Source organism: Passer montanus, unplaced genomic scaffold, assembly GCF_014805655.1.
Source record: "Passer montanus isolate IOZ18808 unplaced genomic scaffold, ASM1480565v1 scaffold1, whole genome shotgun sequence".
Lineage (NCBI taxonomy): Eukaryota > Metazoa > Chordata > Aves > Passeriformes > Passeridae > Passer > Passer montanus.
In genome coordinates, this window is record NW_024356504.1 from 22,946,230 (window position 1) to 22,964,872 (window position 18,643).

The 18,643-nt window shown below is 46.3% G+C and overlaps 1 protein-coding gene across 3 annotated transcripts in view; it reads left to right on the plus strand.

Moving 5' to 3' along the window:
* Positions 1-1,684, plus strand: part of THSD7B (thrombospondin type 1 domain containing 7B) — a 299,219-nt gene extending 297,535 nt beyond the window's left edge. For all 3 annotated transcript variants that reach the window (XM_039702274.1, XM_039702266.1, XM_039702283.1), the window contains one exon: positions 1,597-1,684. In XM_039702274.1, coding sequence (XP_039558208.1) covers positions 1,597-1,678 — 82 coding nt within the window. In that variant the 3' untranslated portion in view covers positions 1,679-1,684. The remainder of the gene's footprint in view (positions 1-1,596) is intronic.
* Positions 1,685-18,643: the final 16,959 nt, after the last annotated feature.

Here is an 18,643-nt window from a genome sequence, read left to right on the forward strand (position 1 = left end):
TGGTCAAGCCTTCAGGAAAGGATGGAGGCTGGACTGCCTGAGTGCCTTCCTTTGGCCCCTGCTTCAGAGTAATTAAAACTCTCCAAACTGTAAATGTTAACAGCTGTTATTGTGAAGAAGTTTGGTGGCCATGCAGGGAAAGAATTATTTTTGGTTATCAATAGGCCCTTATATTTATTCAGACTTCTGCTGGTATTAGAAAGGGGTTTTATTGTATTCTTCAAAAAAAAGATGAAGTAAAACTGAAGAAAGGCAAGGAGAGTGATTGGAACAAGGAGCTGGCTTCTGCTCAAGGAAGGACTAAATAGAATAGGGACATTCAATTGAAAAATTATGTTTGATGTGGGAATACAATAGAGATCTATGAAATCATGAATGGAGGAGAAAAGGGTGCTATGGAATTTTTATCTCCCACAATAAAAGAAGTAGGAGGCGTCTGATGAAATGGTTGTTTAAAATAAACAAAAGAAATTATTTTTCCCACAGTGCATTATTACCTTGTGAGCTTGCTGCTGCCAGGGCTGTGCATGCCAGGAAGATAAATGGATTCAGAGATGGCTTAAGAGTTCGAGGGAGATTGGGTCTCTTGGTGTTAATTGTGGTTTCTTGGCTGTTCGCTACAGCTCAGAAAATCCCTAAATAGGTTTTTGCAGTGAATACATCCAGTGAAAACATGTCCTGTGTCTAAAGCTGCTCTTACCAGCCATTGCTAAGGACAGGATACCAGGTCTGCACCTTGGTCCAGGGGCTCTGGGGTGAGGGGTGTCTGCCCTCCTGCAGGGGAGGTGAGCCCTGGCAGAGCTCGCCTTGCCCTCCCTGCTTTGAGTACCTGCAAAGGCACTGCCATTGGGAGGACAGAAAGGGAGCAGGGGGAAGCATCCAGGTGTCCTGCAATTCCCAAGGATTTGGCCTGAACTTACAAACATTCACAGTGCAAGCTGGCCCAAGCCCTGGCCAGTCAGGGCAGGCAACCAGAGAGTCACAGCCATGGCCTGACAGCATCACTGCCTGCTTTCATCCAACAGTTTATTCCCTTTCCCTCTCTCAGTCTTTCTCTCATTCTCTTTCAAGGGTTAAAAGCTCAAACAACAGCTTAGGAGCTGCAGCTCCCTTATTTTCCAAGCCATGTAGCTCCATTTCTCTGTAGCTTCACAGCAGAGGATACAGAGGATTTTTTAAATAACATTACACACTTCTCCATCACTTGGAGGCTGCTGAGGAAATGCATTTCTCAATAATAATAATTGTTGCTTCAATACCACGCCAGAGAAAAATGAGAATATCCCACTCCCAGACAGTTCATGTTCCAATTTTTCTGCGAGCTGCTCCTTGTTTTGTCAGCTGTGAGAAGACATGGGAGACGAATGTGCTTTATTTCCTCTGCAGATGGGGAGCACAGCTGGCTGCCCCTTTCTGGCAGGCTGTGTGTCCATGCCACACACATGAAAGCACCAGAGGGGCCATGTGGTACCCCCCAGTTACAGCATTCAGTAGCCACTGTGGAAAGTTGATTTTTTAATTTGAAGTTTGGGGATTGATGATGTTTCGAGCTGGTTGCAGTTTATAATTTTGTCTCCTGACATGCTTTTCTTGCAGCAAAAAAACGAAGCAGCATCAAAGCCCTCCACCACAGCAGAAGCCTCTAACCCTGGCCTATGATGGAGACATTGATATGTAACATAAACAAGAAATCCAAATGTAGACATCGACTGCCTTAACTGCTTTCTTTTTTGGAACTCTCCGACTTCTCAGTTTTTTGAGGAATCTCCTGATGTATAATATCCTGGGCAGAACAGAAGTATTGCAAGCTGAAAATTTTGCCACCTCTTTGTTAAAAAAAAAAATGGAGTAAAAAACTTGGAAACTTTTCTGAAGAGAACAGAAACTACATCCCTTCCTGTTGAACAATGGGAATAACAAAAAAAGAAAGAGAGAATCGACAGACATCAAAAGGAATTAGATAAAAAAAAAGGCATGACAATCCCAAGGAAATTGTGACATTTACTGTAAATGACAAGTTTGACACAGCATCATTATGCACTATATTAGTGCAGGGTTCTTTATTCTTCACATACTTCAACAATGAGTTTTCTAGTGTTTACATTTCGTTCAAAGACTTTAAAACCAGATCATGTATTTTGAGAAATGCAAGGAAGAATGAGTTGAAGTGTCTGAAGTTACCAGGTTTTTTAAAGTTTCTTCCTTCTTATCCTGTTTTCTAGTCTGGAATATGATTTTGCTTCATTTCCACCTACAGGACAGAATAAGGATTGTTATGAAAAAGCATAGGTGGTTTCTTAACCAAGAATATTTTCTAAAGAGCTGAGTAGATAGGTGTTTTGATGAATGGCTAGAGGATTTGATTGTTTGAAAAGGATTTTAAATTAAATTAAACCATGTAGATACATTATGACCAGTTTAAATTGTTATTCAGTTTAATTAAAACAAACTCTGCTTTTGTATTTAAATTTTCTTATCTGAAATATTTATAAATTCCTTTTTTTGAATTTAATTACCTGACCTCATTTAATATACATCAAACACAAATGCAGTTTGTAGAAGGTTTGCTTTTTTAAATGTTTCAGAACCACTGAGAAGTTACATGTCGTAAAATTCTGGGAACATTTGAAGAGGGTAAGTGTTTATAATAGTGTGTGTTGCAAGTAAGAAAGTGCCATCTTGTGGTATTGACTTGTATTTATAAGCAAATAAAATGCTAAAGAGAGTGAGAAAATTGCTTCTGGTATGTTGAATTAAATGTGTGTAAACGACTTGTGTTATTAGTCATTTACTGAGCTGAGATTGGCCTCGGATTTCAAACTCCTCTGGCATTATTTTGTGCTGCAGTGATTAGTGAGAGAAAGACTACAGACAAGTACAAGTCGAGAGAATAATTGCAGGTCTGGAGAATGCTTGGTCTTATTTTTAACTCAATGCTGCTGCTTATTCCAATAATCAGAAGAGAAAAAGAAGAATTGTTGCCAGCCCAGCACCTGTTTTGTCCTTCCCCTTCCAAAGGTACCTGGATCCTCACAGCAGATGGGTGTGACTGGGGCAGAAGGCATTGCTCATCTTGTCATGTTGCTATTCACAGCTTTGTAAAGTGGATTGAATGTTATGGTTTTATTGAAAAAATGGTGGAATTGTAGGCAGGTTTCCTTCCCTAGGTCGGGATCCCACCCACCCAGCATTGCTCCTGCAGCATCGAACTGAGACAGTGCTGTGCCACTAAGGCAGGGTCAGGAATGTGCTTTTCTCTTCCCTCATTACAAAGAAAGGCCGATGGAATTGTGAGGGGAACTTGTCTCCTGTGTTTCTGGCCCTGAAGATGTTCTGCTGGCCCTGTTTTCCACCTTAGAGCTATAAGTGTTTATGGAATATAAAGCAGGATCTAGTGTTTCCCAGTAACACTGGGGTCCTAAACCTTTTTTCAGCAGTGCCCTGTAGTGAAGCATTAAGTAACATCTACAGAGAAAGAATTACAAGGGGAATAATGATTTGGTGCCATTAGGAACAACACTGACAGATCTTAATATATTTTGTCTGTGGGATACCATGTCAGCAGAGTGGTACTCTCTGAATAATGAAGGAATGAGCTCAATTAAGCCTGCTGTTCAGCAAGGCATTGGAGTGGGCAAGTTGGTGTAATAATAGCAAAAATGACAGCTGGAACATGTGGTCATTGCCCTCAGCATCAGGGTAAATTATAATCCTAACCATGATGAAGAGAAGGCTCTGGGGAGACCTCAGAGCACCTGCCAGTGCCTAAAGGGAATACCAAGAGAGCTGGAGAGGGACTTTGGACAGAGGCATGGAGTGACAGGACAAGGGGCTTCAATGGCTTCAAGCAGAGGGCAGGTTTAGATGAGATATCAGGAAGAACTTCTCCCCTGTGAAGGTGGTGAGAACTTGGCACAGGTTGTCCAGAGAAGCTGTGGCTGCCCCTGGAAGTGTTTAAGGCCAGGCTGGATGGGGTTTGGAGCAACCTGGGGTAGTGGAAGGTGTCCCTGCCCACAGCAGGGGCGCAGACCTTTAAGTCCCTTTGTGACCCAACTATTCTGTGTCCAGTGCGGGACATGTCACATCCTGGGGGAGGTGAGGAGCCCCAGGAGCAGCACTGCAAAGTGTGCTCGTATTGAGGAGATGGATCTGGGTGTGTGGCTCACTTTGGTGCCCCTCTCCCACTCTGTGTCCCCATTTGGGCACCTTCTGGCCAAGAGGGACTGGCCACGGTTCCTGCTGGGACTGAGCGCTGCTGGCAGAGCTGTGGGCACGGGGTTGGTGCTTGGGGACGAGACCAAACCTGCTGCAGAGCTGCTGCAGGTCAGTGGTGCCCTTTAGGGAATTGCTCAGAAACGCCCAGGAAATGAGTGCACCTGTTTGACTTGGTAAAATAAAATGAAATGGAGCAGCAGGGAAGGCTCGTGGGGCTGCTGCTGGAGGCAGCGGCTGCTGGCCGTGCACGGGAATCCGTGTCTGCTCCTTGGACAGCGTGGTGATTCAAATGTCACAAGGTAATGGCATGTATTTGATAATTTGGGATTGAATTAAGCTGTGAAATTGAACCAGTGGCCCTGCAGGGTGCATGAGGCTGAGAATGCAGCACAGTGCAAAAGCAGGAATCGGTCGCTTAGGCATATACCAAGGTTATTGCTCTTTGTCCGAGCCCTGGATATCCTGCTGGGGGGCATTCCCAGCCTCCTGTGGGGGCACTGGAATCAATTCCTGCCTTTCATTGTCCAAAATAAGTCATGACATGGAGAAAGGATTACTCCAATTCTTGCCTATTTGGGATTTTTGCTGAAGTAGTTGGGGCTGGTGTCTGTCCCCTTGCTGAGGACAGGAGAGAAGTCTGTCCCTCAGGAAGGAATTCCTCTGCTCCCAGCTTGGGCATCCCATCAACACATGTATGTGTTGTGAGATCGTGAGGGAAAGCATCTGTGGGTGAAGGATTCTAAATTTTTTGCTGAAGTAGTTTGGGCTGGTGCTGTCCCCCGGCTGAGGACAGGAGAGAAGTCTGTCCCTCAGGAAGGAATTCCTCCACTCCCAGCACATCAGCACACGTATGTGTTGTGAGATTGTGAGGGAAAGCATCTGTGGGTGAAGGATTCCTTTCTAATACCTAATCTAAATTTACCTTCTTCAACCCGCTTCTCCCTTTTCCTATCACTCCATGCCTCTGTCCAAAATCCCTCTCCAGCTCCCTTGGAGCCCTTTAGGCACTGGAAGGGGCTCCCAAGTCTGCCTGGAGCCTTCTCCAGCCTGAAAAACCCCAATTCTTTTGGCCTTTCTTCATCGCAGAGGTGCTCCAGCCCTCTGATTGTATTTTTTCTAAATACAATATAATGCAATTTGCACTTGTGCAACATACATTATATAGTTACATTATATAGTATAATGTAATTTGCACTTGTGGGTGGAAGGAGAAACATAGTTTAAATAAAATTTTTTAAGTCTTGTTTTCAATTGGGAGGTCATAATATAGAAAAAAATTACCTCACTCAGGACCTTCTGAAAGATGGATCAGGCTACCTGATGTATTAACGTGCCTCAGGACAGATTATGGTTCTGTCTGGTTTAAAATGTAATTTAAATGAATGAACTTCCACGTCTCACAGCTGTGACACGCACCTGTCCTGCACAGGAGCTTGATTTATGTCACCTTTGTGGAGATCTGTCTGAGCCCAGGCTGTTACGTGCCATCCATATGGATGTGCTCCCTGACTCCCGGAGCCATGACCTGGCAGGTGACTCAGTTACTGTCACTTAGCTGTGACACGACTTGTGCCACCCGCCACGCCACTGAGCTATTGAGATGTCACACGCCCTGATCCCCGAGGCTGGCGACGGGCTGCGCCTCCTGCTCCTGTCAGACGTGGAAGATTAAGGGAGTCCCAGGTAATTCCTGCTGGTTTTTCCTGCCAGCACCACGCAGTGCAGCTGCACGGAGGGGGTGGGATGTGCCAGGGAGTTGTCACTGCTTGGGAAAGTTGTACAGCTGTGAGGTTGCCTTAGAGAAATCTGTTTGAGCCATCAGGATAAGCAGGACTAGAAAGGGGAGTGTAAAACACCCGAGGCATTTGCATGAGCTGCCGCTGGATAAATGGAACAGCGCACAGTCGATCCTTGTTCCTGCCTGGTAGAAATGAAAGAAGTGTCTGGCTGTGAAATCTGAGCAAGGAGCCCCACCCTGCCTAGGAACAGGTTATTACTAAGCCATGCTTTGTGAACTGGTTACATTTACATTTGGGGAGAGAGGAGGAGGTTTGAGTGAATAGTTATAACAGTAATCACAGCAATGGGATGCTTTCTGTGGGAATTTTTAATGTGTGCCCTTTCATCCCACAATCTAATAGAGTTTATTCATATTTTTAAATGTAAACCAGTGGTAAAATGGTCACATATGGAACGTCTGAGAAAATAACTGAAACCCCCATATTTGCAGACATTGGTAATTATGCTCATTTGCTTTGATTACATGTTTTGTTACAATCATGATGGGCTGTAGGCAGATATTCAGGTTAAAGCAATTTATGGGATTTATCCTGCCTGCGAAGAGATGTTTTGATGGAATGAAAAATCAGACTGACTTTCCTCCAATAAGAGAAATTGTTACTATTCTCCTCTGCTTCATGAAAGTTCACCTGCACGTTTTGAATGTTGAGGTTGTCACCTGCCAACATGGCATTTGGAGAAAACTCCTCAGACATAATAACAGTGAAGGATCTTTCAACAGCACGTGGGTGAAGGGGAGCCCCCAGCACTCATTTTGCAGATGAGGAAGATGGCATTCATAATTTTATAATTTTTTGGTGCAGTCTGACTCCTGTCCCGTGTGAGCAGGCTTCAAGTAGCTTTTCTTGCAGAAGAGTCCCAGCAGATGAGTGCAGCCCAGAAATGCTGTTTCCAGGCTGCTGCCATTGCCCAGTGGTCACAGCACTGTTCAGCAGCCAGACTGGGCCAAGGAATGATGTGGCATTTCCTCTCTCCATTGCAAATAACCTTTGGTAACTGTTCTGGAGCTCAGGTTTAGCAGGAATTCACATTCTCTGTCACTGTTGTAGCATCAGGCAAACCCTTAACTGAGGTGGCAAAGGAGGGATGGATCTGATCTGAAGTCAGTAAACGATTCCTATTGACTTCATTCCATCTCATTTAGAGATGATCACACCATTCATACGTTGTTATCTGCTGCTTCCTTAGAGTTTTCCACCTTCACTGAGCTTTGTGAATATGAGTGCATTGATCCTGAAAGACCTCATGTGGCAAATTAAGTGATTTAATTACACAGTTGGCGTTTGCTTTCTACATTACAAGTCAATTTAGCTCAGTGACTGGATTAGAGACAAACATCCCAGCAATTGACAGGTCGGACCAGTGAAAGATACAAATGTTCCCTGAGAAAATTGCCTGTGGCTGCTCTTCTGTAGTGGAAGGGTTGAACTTCTTGGCTTTTGTGCACTGGGTACACCGAGTATATCCAAATTTATCTAAGTGAAGCGCTTGGGGTGTACCTGAGGATGGGAATCCAGGATCATTTCACTGATGGGATGCAACAGAGATTGCATTTATGGTCATCTGTGCTTTCAGAAAAGCATTTGTGTCAGTGGACATCTGTGGTTTTCCTGTTAATAGAGGATGTTTTGAATCTCTCCTCTGATGAAACAGAGGCCTTGTCCTGCCAGCAACTGAAAGTAGAATTTTGGAGAAGAGGTTCCACTGTGACAAAGGGTTTTTTCTTCCAACATACTACACAGGACTTGTGGGTGTTGTAGCACAGCTGAAGCACCAGTGAAGCGTTTGTTTTGAGAGATGTAAGAAGGACATTTGCTGAGACCTTGAGACTGTGTATGAGCCATCCCTGCCAGTGACAAACATGCTGAGGGACTGCCAGGGAGAGTCACAGCAGAGCCAGGTCATCCCACAGCAATGTACAGCAATCTCTTCTTTTCTCTAATGGCCCCAAACCACCTTTTTAACTGGGTAAACCACTTCATCTCCCAGTGTCTGACAGTCCTGGAGCAGAGAAAATGGGCTTTAATAACTCAGCCCAGTGCTAGCTCTGGTTTGTACTGCGTGGGGCTGTGCCTGATGGGCTCAGAGAGGAGCAGCAGACACATACATCTCCCCAAGCTGTGCCCCTGCCTGACGGCCGCGCTCGGCGGTGACAGCAGTGACATTCCAGCAGGTTTCTCATTGCTGCTTCTCCAGTGGAGACGGGCTGAAAATATCACTTCATATACCAAATTCAGGCAGCTGATGGAGCCTGTTGAAGACAGAATTGAGATGAAAAGCTGTAATGCAGATGTGTCACATCACGGTTGTGTTGTCACTCCGTTTCTTTTTATGATACGGCAGATCCACAGCAATTAATTTTAAATGCAGCCTCCATTGCTGCAGAGCGGTAACTTGAAATATTTACTACTTTATTTGCTTCATGCCAAGTGAGATTTCACTCAATTTGTCATTAGAAACACTGTTCTCTTCTGAGGAGAGAGTATATTTACATAAACTGCTCTCCAGTAATTCTGTGTTTTCTGCGGGAGTAGATTATGTGCACAAAAGTCTGCTGATGAGCCTGTGGGACTGCAGACAGATGTTGGGGAAAGAGCAGATCTGTTCCTTGCCCTCAGTGGGCTACAGAAAGGCCAAAGAGATCAAACTCCCATTCCTTTGTCATTCTTCTGCATGCAGCAGGAATCCTCACTGACCAAAAAAGCCCCTAAAACCAACAAAACCCCGACCTCTTCATTATTGCAAATTTGTGCAGTATTTTTGATATATCAGCAGAGCATGATTTGGAAATTAAGAGCTGCCATCTGCAATGGTTTTTTTGGATCTCTTCTAAAGTCTCTGAAAATCAAAACCCAGAAAACTGCCTGTCCCACCTAGGAAGGGGATTTTGGGGGAGGGAGGGAGGGAGGGTGGTGGGAGACAAATGCTGTGAAATTTTAAGTGAAATGGGGAATGTTGCAGCCCAGAGCACAGGGGATGCAGTGCTGGGTGCAGGACCAGCTCCCTCCTGAGTCTCAGCTGCACCATGTGGGAATGACTTGAAACTTGTCTGTCCTGTTGTTTTACAGAGAGAAATGTGTTAATTTATAAACCTGTAGAAATGCAAAATACACACAGGAGGCTCAGGGCAGTCCTTCTCACTCTCCACAGCTCCCTGACAGGAGGCTGGAGCCAGGGGAGGACCAGGCTCTGTGGGTAGCAAGTGACAAGAGGAAACGGCCTCAAGATGCACCAGGAGAGGTTTGGATTGGATGTCAGGGAAAATCTCTTCACCAAAAGGGAGGCCAAGCATGGGAACAGGCTGCCCAGGGCAGTGCTTGAGTCCCATCCCTGGAGGTATTTAAAAAGCCATGTTGATGTGGCACTTGGGGACATGTTTACTGCTGGAGGAGAGGTTGGAGTTGATGATCTTAAAGGACTTTTCCAATCTATTCCATTCTGTCACCAGTCCTCATCTCCCTTAAACTTCTGCTGTTCAAGGCATGAGCTTCTTCTCAACCTGGAATCAGCCTGGCTTTATTCCATGGGTGCTACAGTTCCATGGGAGTGTTTGGGTACTGCCTTCAGGGCTGTGCTAAAACTTAAACAGGAAAGAAAAGCCTATGGTGTTTGAAGACAAGCTCTGCTGCCAGCCATGGGCCAGGGACAGCAGTGATGCTGGGCCAGTGCTGGGAGCTTTGGGGAAGAAATCCCTATTAAGATGCTGTCAGTGCCTGGATCTGTGGCTTGGTGCAGTCAAGCATGTTCTGTGTTTGACATTTTGTGTAATATTAGACACTGTCTGCTGCATGCTTTGTTTCTATTAATTATCTTTCATTTTCTTATCAGATTTGTTTACCTTTTTTTTTTAATATAAAACTTTGGATCAGCTTTCTGAGACCAAAAAAGATTAAAGTGGAGGTTTTTTCCCTTGCTGACATTGAACCAATGAATATGGATCAGAATTTTCATTTCCTTTTTTTTTTTAATAAAAAACTTTGGATCAGCTTTCTGAGACCAAAAAAGATTACAGTGGAGGTTTTTTCCCTTGCTGACATTGAACCAATCAATATGGATCAGAATTTTCATTTCCTTTTTTTTTTTAATAAAAAACTTTGGATCAGCTTTCTGAGACCAAAAAAGATTACAGTGGAGGTTTTTTCCCTTGCTGACATTGAACCAATCAATATGGATCAGAATTTTCATTTCCTTTTTTTTTTTAATAAAAAACTTTGGATCAGCTTTCTGAGACCAAAAAAGATTACAGTGGAGGTTTTTTCCCTTGCTGACATTGAACCAATCAATATGGATCAGAATTTTCATTTCCTTTTTTTTTTCTTGCAACATCCATTTGCTTGATAGAGCAAGCTTACCAGCCTAGTTTTACTTTGATAAACCTAATAAGAAAAAAGCACTTTCCACCTCCATATTATTTTATGCCTTGTTTGTGACTTCAGCATCCCTTATACAAGTTTAAAGACAATTTATTCTTTATTGCCCTTGAGTCATTTTGGGAGAGCATTTGCGTTTTTCCCCACATAAAAATGTCCCCCCTGTACCATGATGAATATTAAACAGGTGCTTGGATGAGGATGGATTGGTGTGCTCTGACCTGGCAGCTCCATGCAGCCACAGGGAGAGCAGAAGTGCCAGTGCTGTCTGGCCATGGGTGTGGGGCCATGCAGCCAAACCTCCTCCCCAAATTACCAATTTCACCGTGGGGACGGTGTGAAGTCCCCTCTGCCCTGCTTTCCTAAGCTGAAAGCAGAGGTGGCTGCTGAAATTCAGGGCTGGTTTCTGCTCCTCTGCTGTCGCTGCTCGGAGCAGGGTGGCTCTGCCAGCAGGCCTCGCGTGCAGGGGATGTGAGGCTGCCAGAGCCTCACTGTGCCAGCAGCTCCCCACAGCACCCATCCCTCCGTGTGAGAGGCACAGGGGTGAGCATCAGCCTGGCAGCAGGAAACACCCAGGGGAGGCTGAAAATCTGAGATGAGCAGAGGAGGAAATGGTGGGTGCCTTGTGCTGGGCCCCTCAGCCCCTTCCTGGGCAATCCCCGTGAGGGTGGGCTGCCAGTGCTGCTGGGATGAGACAGCTGGAGCTGTCACCCCTGGCTGTCCCCTCAGCAGGACAGGGACAGCTCAGCTGCCATGGCTCCCGTGTGCCCCCGTGAATCACCCCTTGAGACAGAAAAATGCCTGGCTGTGATATTTCCCTCTGCTACCAAGACAACAAACTGACACCCTCCTACTATAAAGAAGAATTATGGGGAGGTGAAATGCTTTCTCATTGCTGTAGTCCAAGGACAAGGAATGTCCAAGGAATGTGAGGTTTAGATTAGGTATTAGGAAAAAAAGTCTTCAAGGAAAGAGTGGTTGGGCATTGGAAGGGGCTGTGCAGGGAAGTGGTGGGGTCACCATCTCTGGAATTATTCAAAAGGTGTGTGCTTGTGGCACTTGAGCTCATGGTGAGCATGGTAGGGCTGGGTTACAGCAGGGCTTGATTAGCTCAGTGATTCAGTTTTTCAGTGATTCTGTGATTCTGCGGCAGCATTGCCTCCCCTAACCTCTCATGTGCTCAATCTCTCCTCACGCACAGAGCTGTGCTGAGATGTGAACTTTGCTGTTCCTTGCGGATACATCCAGCTGCTCTCCAAGAGGAGGGTGAAGCAGAGAAGCCCTCCTCACACACACGGGGCAGCACTTCATGCTAGTGCTGTCTGGAGCTCTCTGCAGTGGCCCTTCTGTGCTGCAGCAGGTGATGAGGGCAATGAGGTGGTTTGTGTGGCTGAATTTATTATTCTTTTCTCTCTAGGTTTTTTCCTGAACGCTGCATCCCATGAATTCATATTGCTTTTTCTTCTGTTCCATTTGGGAACTGGTGGAAAAAGGCTGTGCTAATAGGGTGCAACAGAGGTGCCCTTGCTGAGTCAAATATGCTCATGTTATGAAAACTGCTTTTCCATGTGGGAAGTATTCATTTTTAAGGAATAGAAAAATTACAATATCTTCACTATCTACAAATGCAAGGGCGACAACCAGGTTAATTATTGCTTGCTTTAGCAAAAATAGCTGTGTAATGGCACAGAAATAATGAATGTATGCCCAAGTATGAATCTGCCCAAGATTGTTTCAACTAACACATTCTCTCAACTGAAATTAAAAACAGTCACACAAGAGAGATCCTTGGGCACCTGCAGCAGCAAACGTGACTGCCCCAACCACACTGTCCTGAAGTGCTCTGAGACCTCCCTGTGCCTGTCCCTGGCTATTGCCCCACTCACCTGGCAGCCCTGCATTCCATTTCATGGAATGAGAGAGTTGGCAGCATTCCCACTGTTCCCCATTAATAAATAATTAAATTCTGTAAAAGTATTAAGCAATAATAGATCTGCTAGAGCTAATGTATTAAGACCTTGAGGATAATTATCCAAAATAGTGTCTATTTCATTGACTCACAGAATGGTTTGTGTTGGAAGGGACCTTAACAATCATCCAGTTCCAACCTCCTGCCGTGGGGATTTAGTGTTAGGAATTTAAACCCACTGTGAATGCAGCAAAGCAAATGAAGATTCATGGTGATTCCCTGCGCCAGTCAAGACTACAAGAAAAAGCAGTGGGGAAATATCCCCGTTCAATAGAGACACATCCTATTCCAATTTGTCAGGGCTGTTAAAGGTAAGAGCAGCTTTACTTTGCCTGGAGGCCAGGCTGGACTCACACAGGGCCCGTGTGCCTCAGCTTGTTTGTGTGCCCTGATGAATGGCTCAGTTGTTGGTTTGTTTTTTCTTTAAATTGACTTCCCTCATCTTCCAGAGACTCCTGAAGAAGTCAAGCCCTGGCACCACAGAACATCTCATCATGAGTGGCTCTGGGATGAGCTGGGTGAGAGCAGCCTCCTGGGGCTCACGAGCACGGGGGATCCCAAAGCAGCCAGGGGGGATCCCAAAGCAGCCAGGGGACACTGCCCACTGTGGGGTCACCCCGAGCAGCTGGGCAGGAGCCCCAGTGCCTGCAGGAGCTGTGCTGGCAGCAGCAGAGAGGGGCAGCCTCAGGAGCAGGCAGGGAAGGCAGCCCTGCTGTGAGCAGCACCACTGAGCAATGGAAGCTCAGTGTCTGCACACCTGTAGTGCTGTGGGGTTTAACCCCTTCTCCAAGCTTCCATTGCTTTCTAAACCATCAGTCCTGACACAAACCAGCCACAGCTGCTGCTGGCAGGTACTGGCTGACTTATCCTGGCACTGTCATGACTTAAAATGCATTTCCTCTCTTAACTCTGACTGCTTGATGCATGCAAAGATATGGCAAAGCCCAAAATACAGCATTAATTACACCCAAATCTGTACAGCCTATCACAGAAGTACAGGATAAAGCTTGTCCCTCCTCTATTTTGCCACCCATGAGGGCTTTGTGAAGGTGTTTTGCCCCCTTGCCGTGATGGCAATAAGCCTTTAAGTGAGCAAATTGGTTTTGAGGTACTGGAGTTTGTACCTTGTTTGCTGCTGCCTTTCCTGCTGTTTCCATCCTGGCTCTGGGCAGGTACAAATAATGAATTAACTGCTGGATAAGCCCCATGCTCCCCTGAGCAATTATTCTGGCTTCTGCCAGAGCAGACTCAATTTGTCCTGCAATAAGTACAATTTTCTGAGAAGTTAGTTCTGGTTCAGGTGCTAATCACCCACATCTGTGCAGCACAGGTATTTTTGGGGGGGAGGACCCAGTTGTGAGTCAAGATGCCAGACTGGCACATCTTCAGAGCATCGTGGTGTTTTGGGGGGATGAAAATGCCCTCCCAGCTGAGTGTGGCATTAACTCTGTTAGTGGAGAGGGAAACAGTATAAAATATGCAGTGACCTTGAGCACTTGGTGTTCCCAATGCTGGCTTCCCCATCTCGGGGAGATCAGCACTGGGGAGCCAACATGAATTTGAATCTCAAATATGTAAAATTTATTTGCAGAAGTTGCTGGAGGCTGGGAATGGAGGTGCTGGTTAGAAAGGTGATTTCATACATCTGCTAATTAGTTCTGGGTAAGAAGTGTCATTAGACAGAAAGCAAGTCATGGCAAAGAGCATTTGAGCAGCAGTGGGCACACGGTGGACAGGCACCTGTAAGCCTCACACACCTAAACCCCAGCTAGAGATCAATCCATGGTGGTAACAGGGAGACCCCAGGCTGGGTCATACTGAGCTGTTCAAGGTTTTCTCACTGTGTTGTACTTCAGGATGCTCAGACACAGTGTAAAATGGGGCAGGGTTGGACACAAGCTCCTGATTTTGCTGATTTGTGCACCAGGTTTGTGCACAGCAATGCACAGGCTTTGCCCATTTTTCTGGGATCCCTGGGGCTGCTGGAGGGCAGCTGGGGATGGGTGCTAGGGGAGGTTTGGCTGCTGCTCTGAGGAGTGCCTGGATGAACAGGCTGCTCACTGCTGTGTCCTCAGCCACCTGCACATCAGAGACAAAGGGCCCTGACTGCTAAAAGCCTTTTTGGGGAGGAGAAAATGCCGTTTTGTATCTTCCCTCAGAGATCCAGCGCTATCGATTGCACAGCAGCAGGAAGAGCTCCTCAGGGCCTCTGGAGGGGAGGCCCTGGACAGGGATCCACAGCAGCTGTAATGATCCCACTGATTTTGTCCTCTGGACCGGGTGAGAATCTTGGCAAATTGCTCTTTGCTGGCTCTGGTGAGGTCTGTGAGAGCTTCTGCACCACTTCTATCATTGTAATCAGCTTTCCTTCTTTGCATAATGTTTTGATGAGTCAAAATTGCCTGGTGTGTTAAAACAAATGATCTCTGCACACGGTGATAACTATCTGCATAATTGGTGTTAATGACTGCCGAATCCTCTGTGAATCTCTGCAACACAGCCCCTGTCTTGGCTGCACACGCCGGTGGCTTGGGTGCACATACCCTGTACAGAGTGATGTCCCAGTGTCCAAAAAGCAAAGTCAAGTACTGAAAGGCTTTGAAAGTGATTTATGGTCTTGTGCCCAGTCTTTAAATAGATGCAGAATCACAGTCAGTGTTATATCCTGTTTACTCACTTTGAATATATTATTAAGTGTTTATTGGTACCAAAAGAGCATAATTAAATAGCATGTCAACTACAGATCAACACTGTATTGATGAGGGCTTGTGGCACAGGAGATGTGTGAATTTTATTAACATTGTCATTTCCAGTCCCCAGCATCATAAAGGACTTGGACATTTCCCATTACAGTTGCAGATCTACCTTAACATTGCTAAAGCAATCATAGTGTGGGAAATTAGATATAAACTGAAAAATAATTAAAGGCCTGGTGACAACTTGATAACGCCGAATAATTGAAGTGCTGGTGACAAATCCTGAATTCTAATTTTCTCCCTGTAGCTGATGCTAGCAATCAAGATCAAAAGTATCTTTGTTGCTTTAGCAAAGCTCTCTCACATTTGTGCCATGTAAGGAGGGGAAAGAAGAGAGATGAAAACTTTAGGTCTGGGTTAGGTTTGCTAACAGCTCGGAATTCCACTAAATCCTGCAGATGGGAATGTGCCGGAGCTGACCAAGCTTCTTCCCTCCTCACTCTTAGAAAAGCATGAAAGCTACAGGAGATACCTCCTCTGCAATGTTGTTTGGGATACACACCCTGGGGAATATGTGAGTGCAAGCAATCCAGGAATTCACTCTGAGGGAAATGTCCCCTCCAAGGAGGGCAAACACGAGACCTGCAGCGTGGGCTTGGCCAGGATGGGCATGATGGCAGGAGCCACGGAGTGGGGCTCGGCTCAGAGAGGTCCAGCTGTCACCAGAGCTGCTCCATTTGCTGTTGTTCCCTGGGATTTTTGAAGCAGTTGTGGTCTTGACACATTGAGTTAACTGGTGCTGGTCCTCTGTGACTCCTCACACCTGCCTGGAGCTGTGGGGCAGCCCCTGCCTCAGCAGTCAGACCCTTTCAGGGGTTACTGGTTAAAATCTGGCTGGGGGAAGCCAGGAAATGCAGGAAATTCACCTGAGAGAGCAAGGAGTGATGGGGGAGCTGGGGCCACCAGGGCCTGTCATCACCTCCATGGCACGAAGGGCTCTGTGCAATAAAAACTACAGCTGCTCTAATGATGAATAAATTAAAGAGCATCCTTGTCTGAAATGATATTAAGCACCTTAATGTTGTCCAGGATTCATGCTGCCCACTTTGCCTCCAAGGGGTGCTGGGGCTGATCCTGCACCCCTCTGTTGCCAAGGCCACCCCATGACAGGCAGGCTGCAGGGTGGCTCTGCTCTGTGCTGCAGATGTGGTGTCACCCCCCAGGATCTGTGCAGGCTGCAGGACACAGGGAGAAGCCCATCAGAGATTGGTCACAGCTGGAGGGAGTGGCAGGAGACAAACAGCACTGAGAAGATCCTTTTATTTTTGTCAGGATTCAGGTAAACATGAATAAACTGCTCAGGTGTGTTACAACAGGACACAGCTTAGAAATTGGACAACATCCAGCACTTTGCAAGGTGACAGAAGGTTGCCTGTGCTTAATGCTTGCAGCAAAAATCCCCTTTTTTTTCTTGAATATCCTGTATGTTGGTATATGAGTCCACACAAACATAAACAATTTTAAAATTACCTCTTTGCTCCCTATGCTGAAACTAGTAATTACTGTATTTTTTTTTGTCTGATAAAACCATATGATAATATTTTGGCATAACTTAAAAGCCATATTAAAATAAAGCTGTTGGAGGCTGTAAGTCACCGTCCCTGGAGGCAGGCATTGAAAGATGTGGTGCTTGGGGACATGGTTTAATTGTCTGTCAGTGCAGGGTTAGCCATTGGACTTGATGATCTTAAAGGGTTTTTTCAACCAAAACAATTCAGAGATACTGTGACTCCAAAGGGGTGAAAAGCCAAGCATCTCCCTTGTTGCTGCTGGCTGTGTGAGTCCAAGGCAGCACAGAGCCCTGTGCAGTGCTCCTTCCCTGCAGCTCCTGCCCTGGCATTGGTCTGTGCATGTTTATGGATCAGTTATTGATCTGAATTTGGCAGGGTAGGGAGTGGGGATCATTTACAGCACAGTGAAGAGCATTTTGGCTCTGGTTGCGCATTTCAGACTGGAGGCAAGTGCCTTATCTCATCCTTTGTCTCATCCACTTCTGATCCCTTGTCAGTTATTTTAACATCCTTTGTATCCCACCTGACCCTCATTTGGAAGCTCTTTGAATCAGGTATTGGATTTGCTATTCGGTGTCCATTTGGCATGGCAGCAGAAATCAAGCTGTAATTAATAAAGAGAAGGAGAAAGTGCTTCTGTAGGGCTGGGGCACTAGAGACAGCACACCCAACACCAGCTGCCCTCCCAAAAGCCAGGAGATTTTGGGATGAAATGAGGCACAGACTGTGCTTCAAGGCACTGATATTCTCTGTGAGCAGAAGCAAGAGCTGTTGTTAGGCAGGGAGGAAAAGGAAAAAGGCTTTGATGAGGTCCTGCAGTAGAAACAAACTCTGTTGCATGGCATCCCATCTTCTCCAGCAGCCCTGTCCACATTTAATGGGTTTGCTGAATATTTCTGTAGTTTCAGCAGCTAAGAGCTGCTGCTGGAGCAGATGGGACAGGGGATGCAGGAGGCTCATGAGGCCATGCCCTCACTGGGGTGAGGATGTGCCAGCCCTGGGCACACTGCACATGGTGTCAGTGCCTCGTGGCAGGACAGCTGGCACTCCCTGCTGCATTTTGGGGATGCCCACAACGCCAGGGGGAGCTTGGCTCTCCTGGAGCCAGCAGCAGCTGGGGGAGGAGGGGGGACACATCCTGCACACCATCCACATGGCCCTCGCCAGGGTGAAAGCCAAGGGCAGGATGGAGGTGCACTTTTCACGCAGGGTTTTCACAGGGTTTGGCTCTGCAAGGGCTGAGCAGCACAACAGCAGATTGTAGAGGGACACAGGGCCCTGTAACTCTATCAGCTTTGATCAATTTTTCACTCGAGTTGGGAATGCACCAGAGAGTGTGTCAGCGTGCTTTATGGAGGGCTGCAAGTGCCTTCCATGGCTAATCCATAAAACGGGTTCCTGGAAAACAGACATTCTGCTGTCACCATGAGGAGACTGCTAAGCTGTGGGGGGAAAGCACAGAGGAGGAATAGCTGGAATCTGCAGTCCTGCTGGAGCTGCTGGGAATGCCCTGGCAGGGATGGTGGCCAGCCCACGTGTCCCCAGCCAGGGAGGGCAGGGACAGGCCCCTGCTGCCATCCCAGTGCTCCTTCAGCCCTGGCCCTGCAACCTCCTCACCCTCTGGCCCAGGAAAAGCAGCTGCCCTTCTGTTCATGCTTAATGAAGTGGAGCAATCTGGTTTTAGCAATTAGTGGAGACGCAGTGGAAAACACCAAACAGTCCCCAGCGCTTCTGTTCTCCCAGCCCTTAAAACACTGATTGCCATGAACTGGCAGCATTAGCTCCATATTTTGAGCACATGCAGTAGGAAAGGCATTTATTTTGATAATACTTGAATTGTTCTCCCTCTTTTCTGAATGGATTGTTATGATACAAGATTAATTTGCTTTTGGGGTATTTACCAGAGCCTTTTTTCTCAGACTCCCAAAGACACCCTGACACCCACTCTCCCTCCCTGCCAACCAATGAATTTTCAATTCATGAAATTGCTCTGAAATTAATAAATTTTTGGATTTCTTTCAA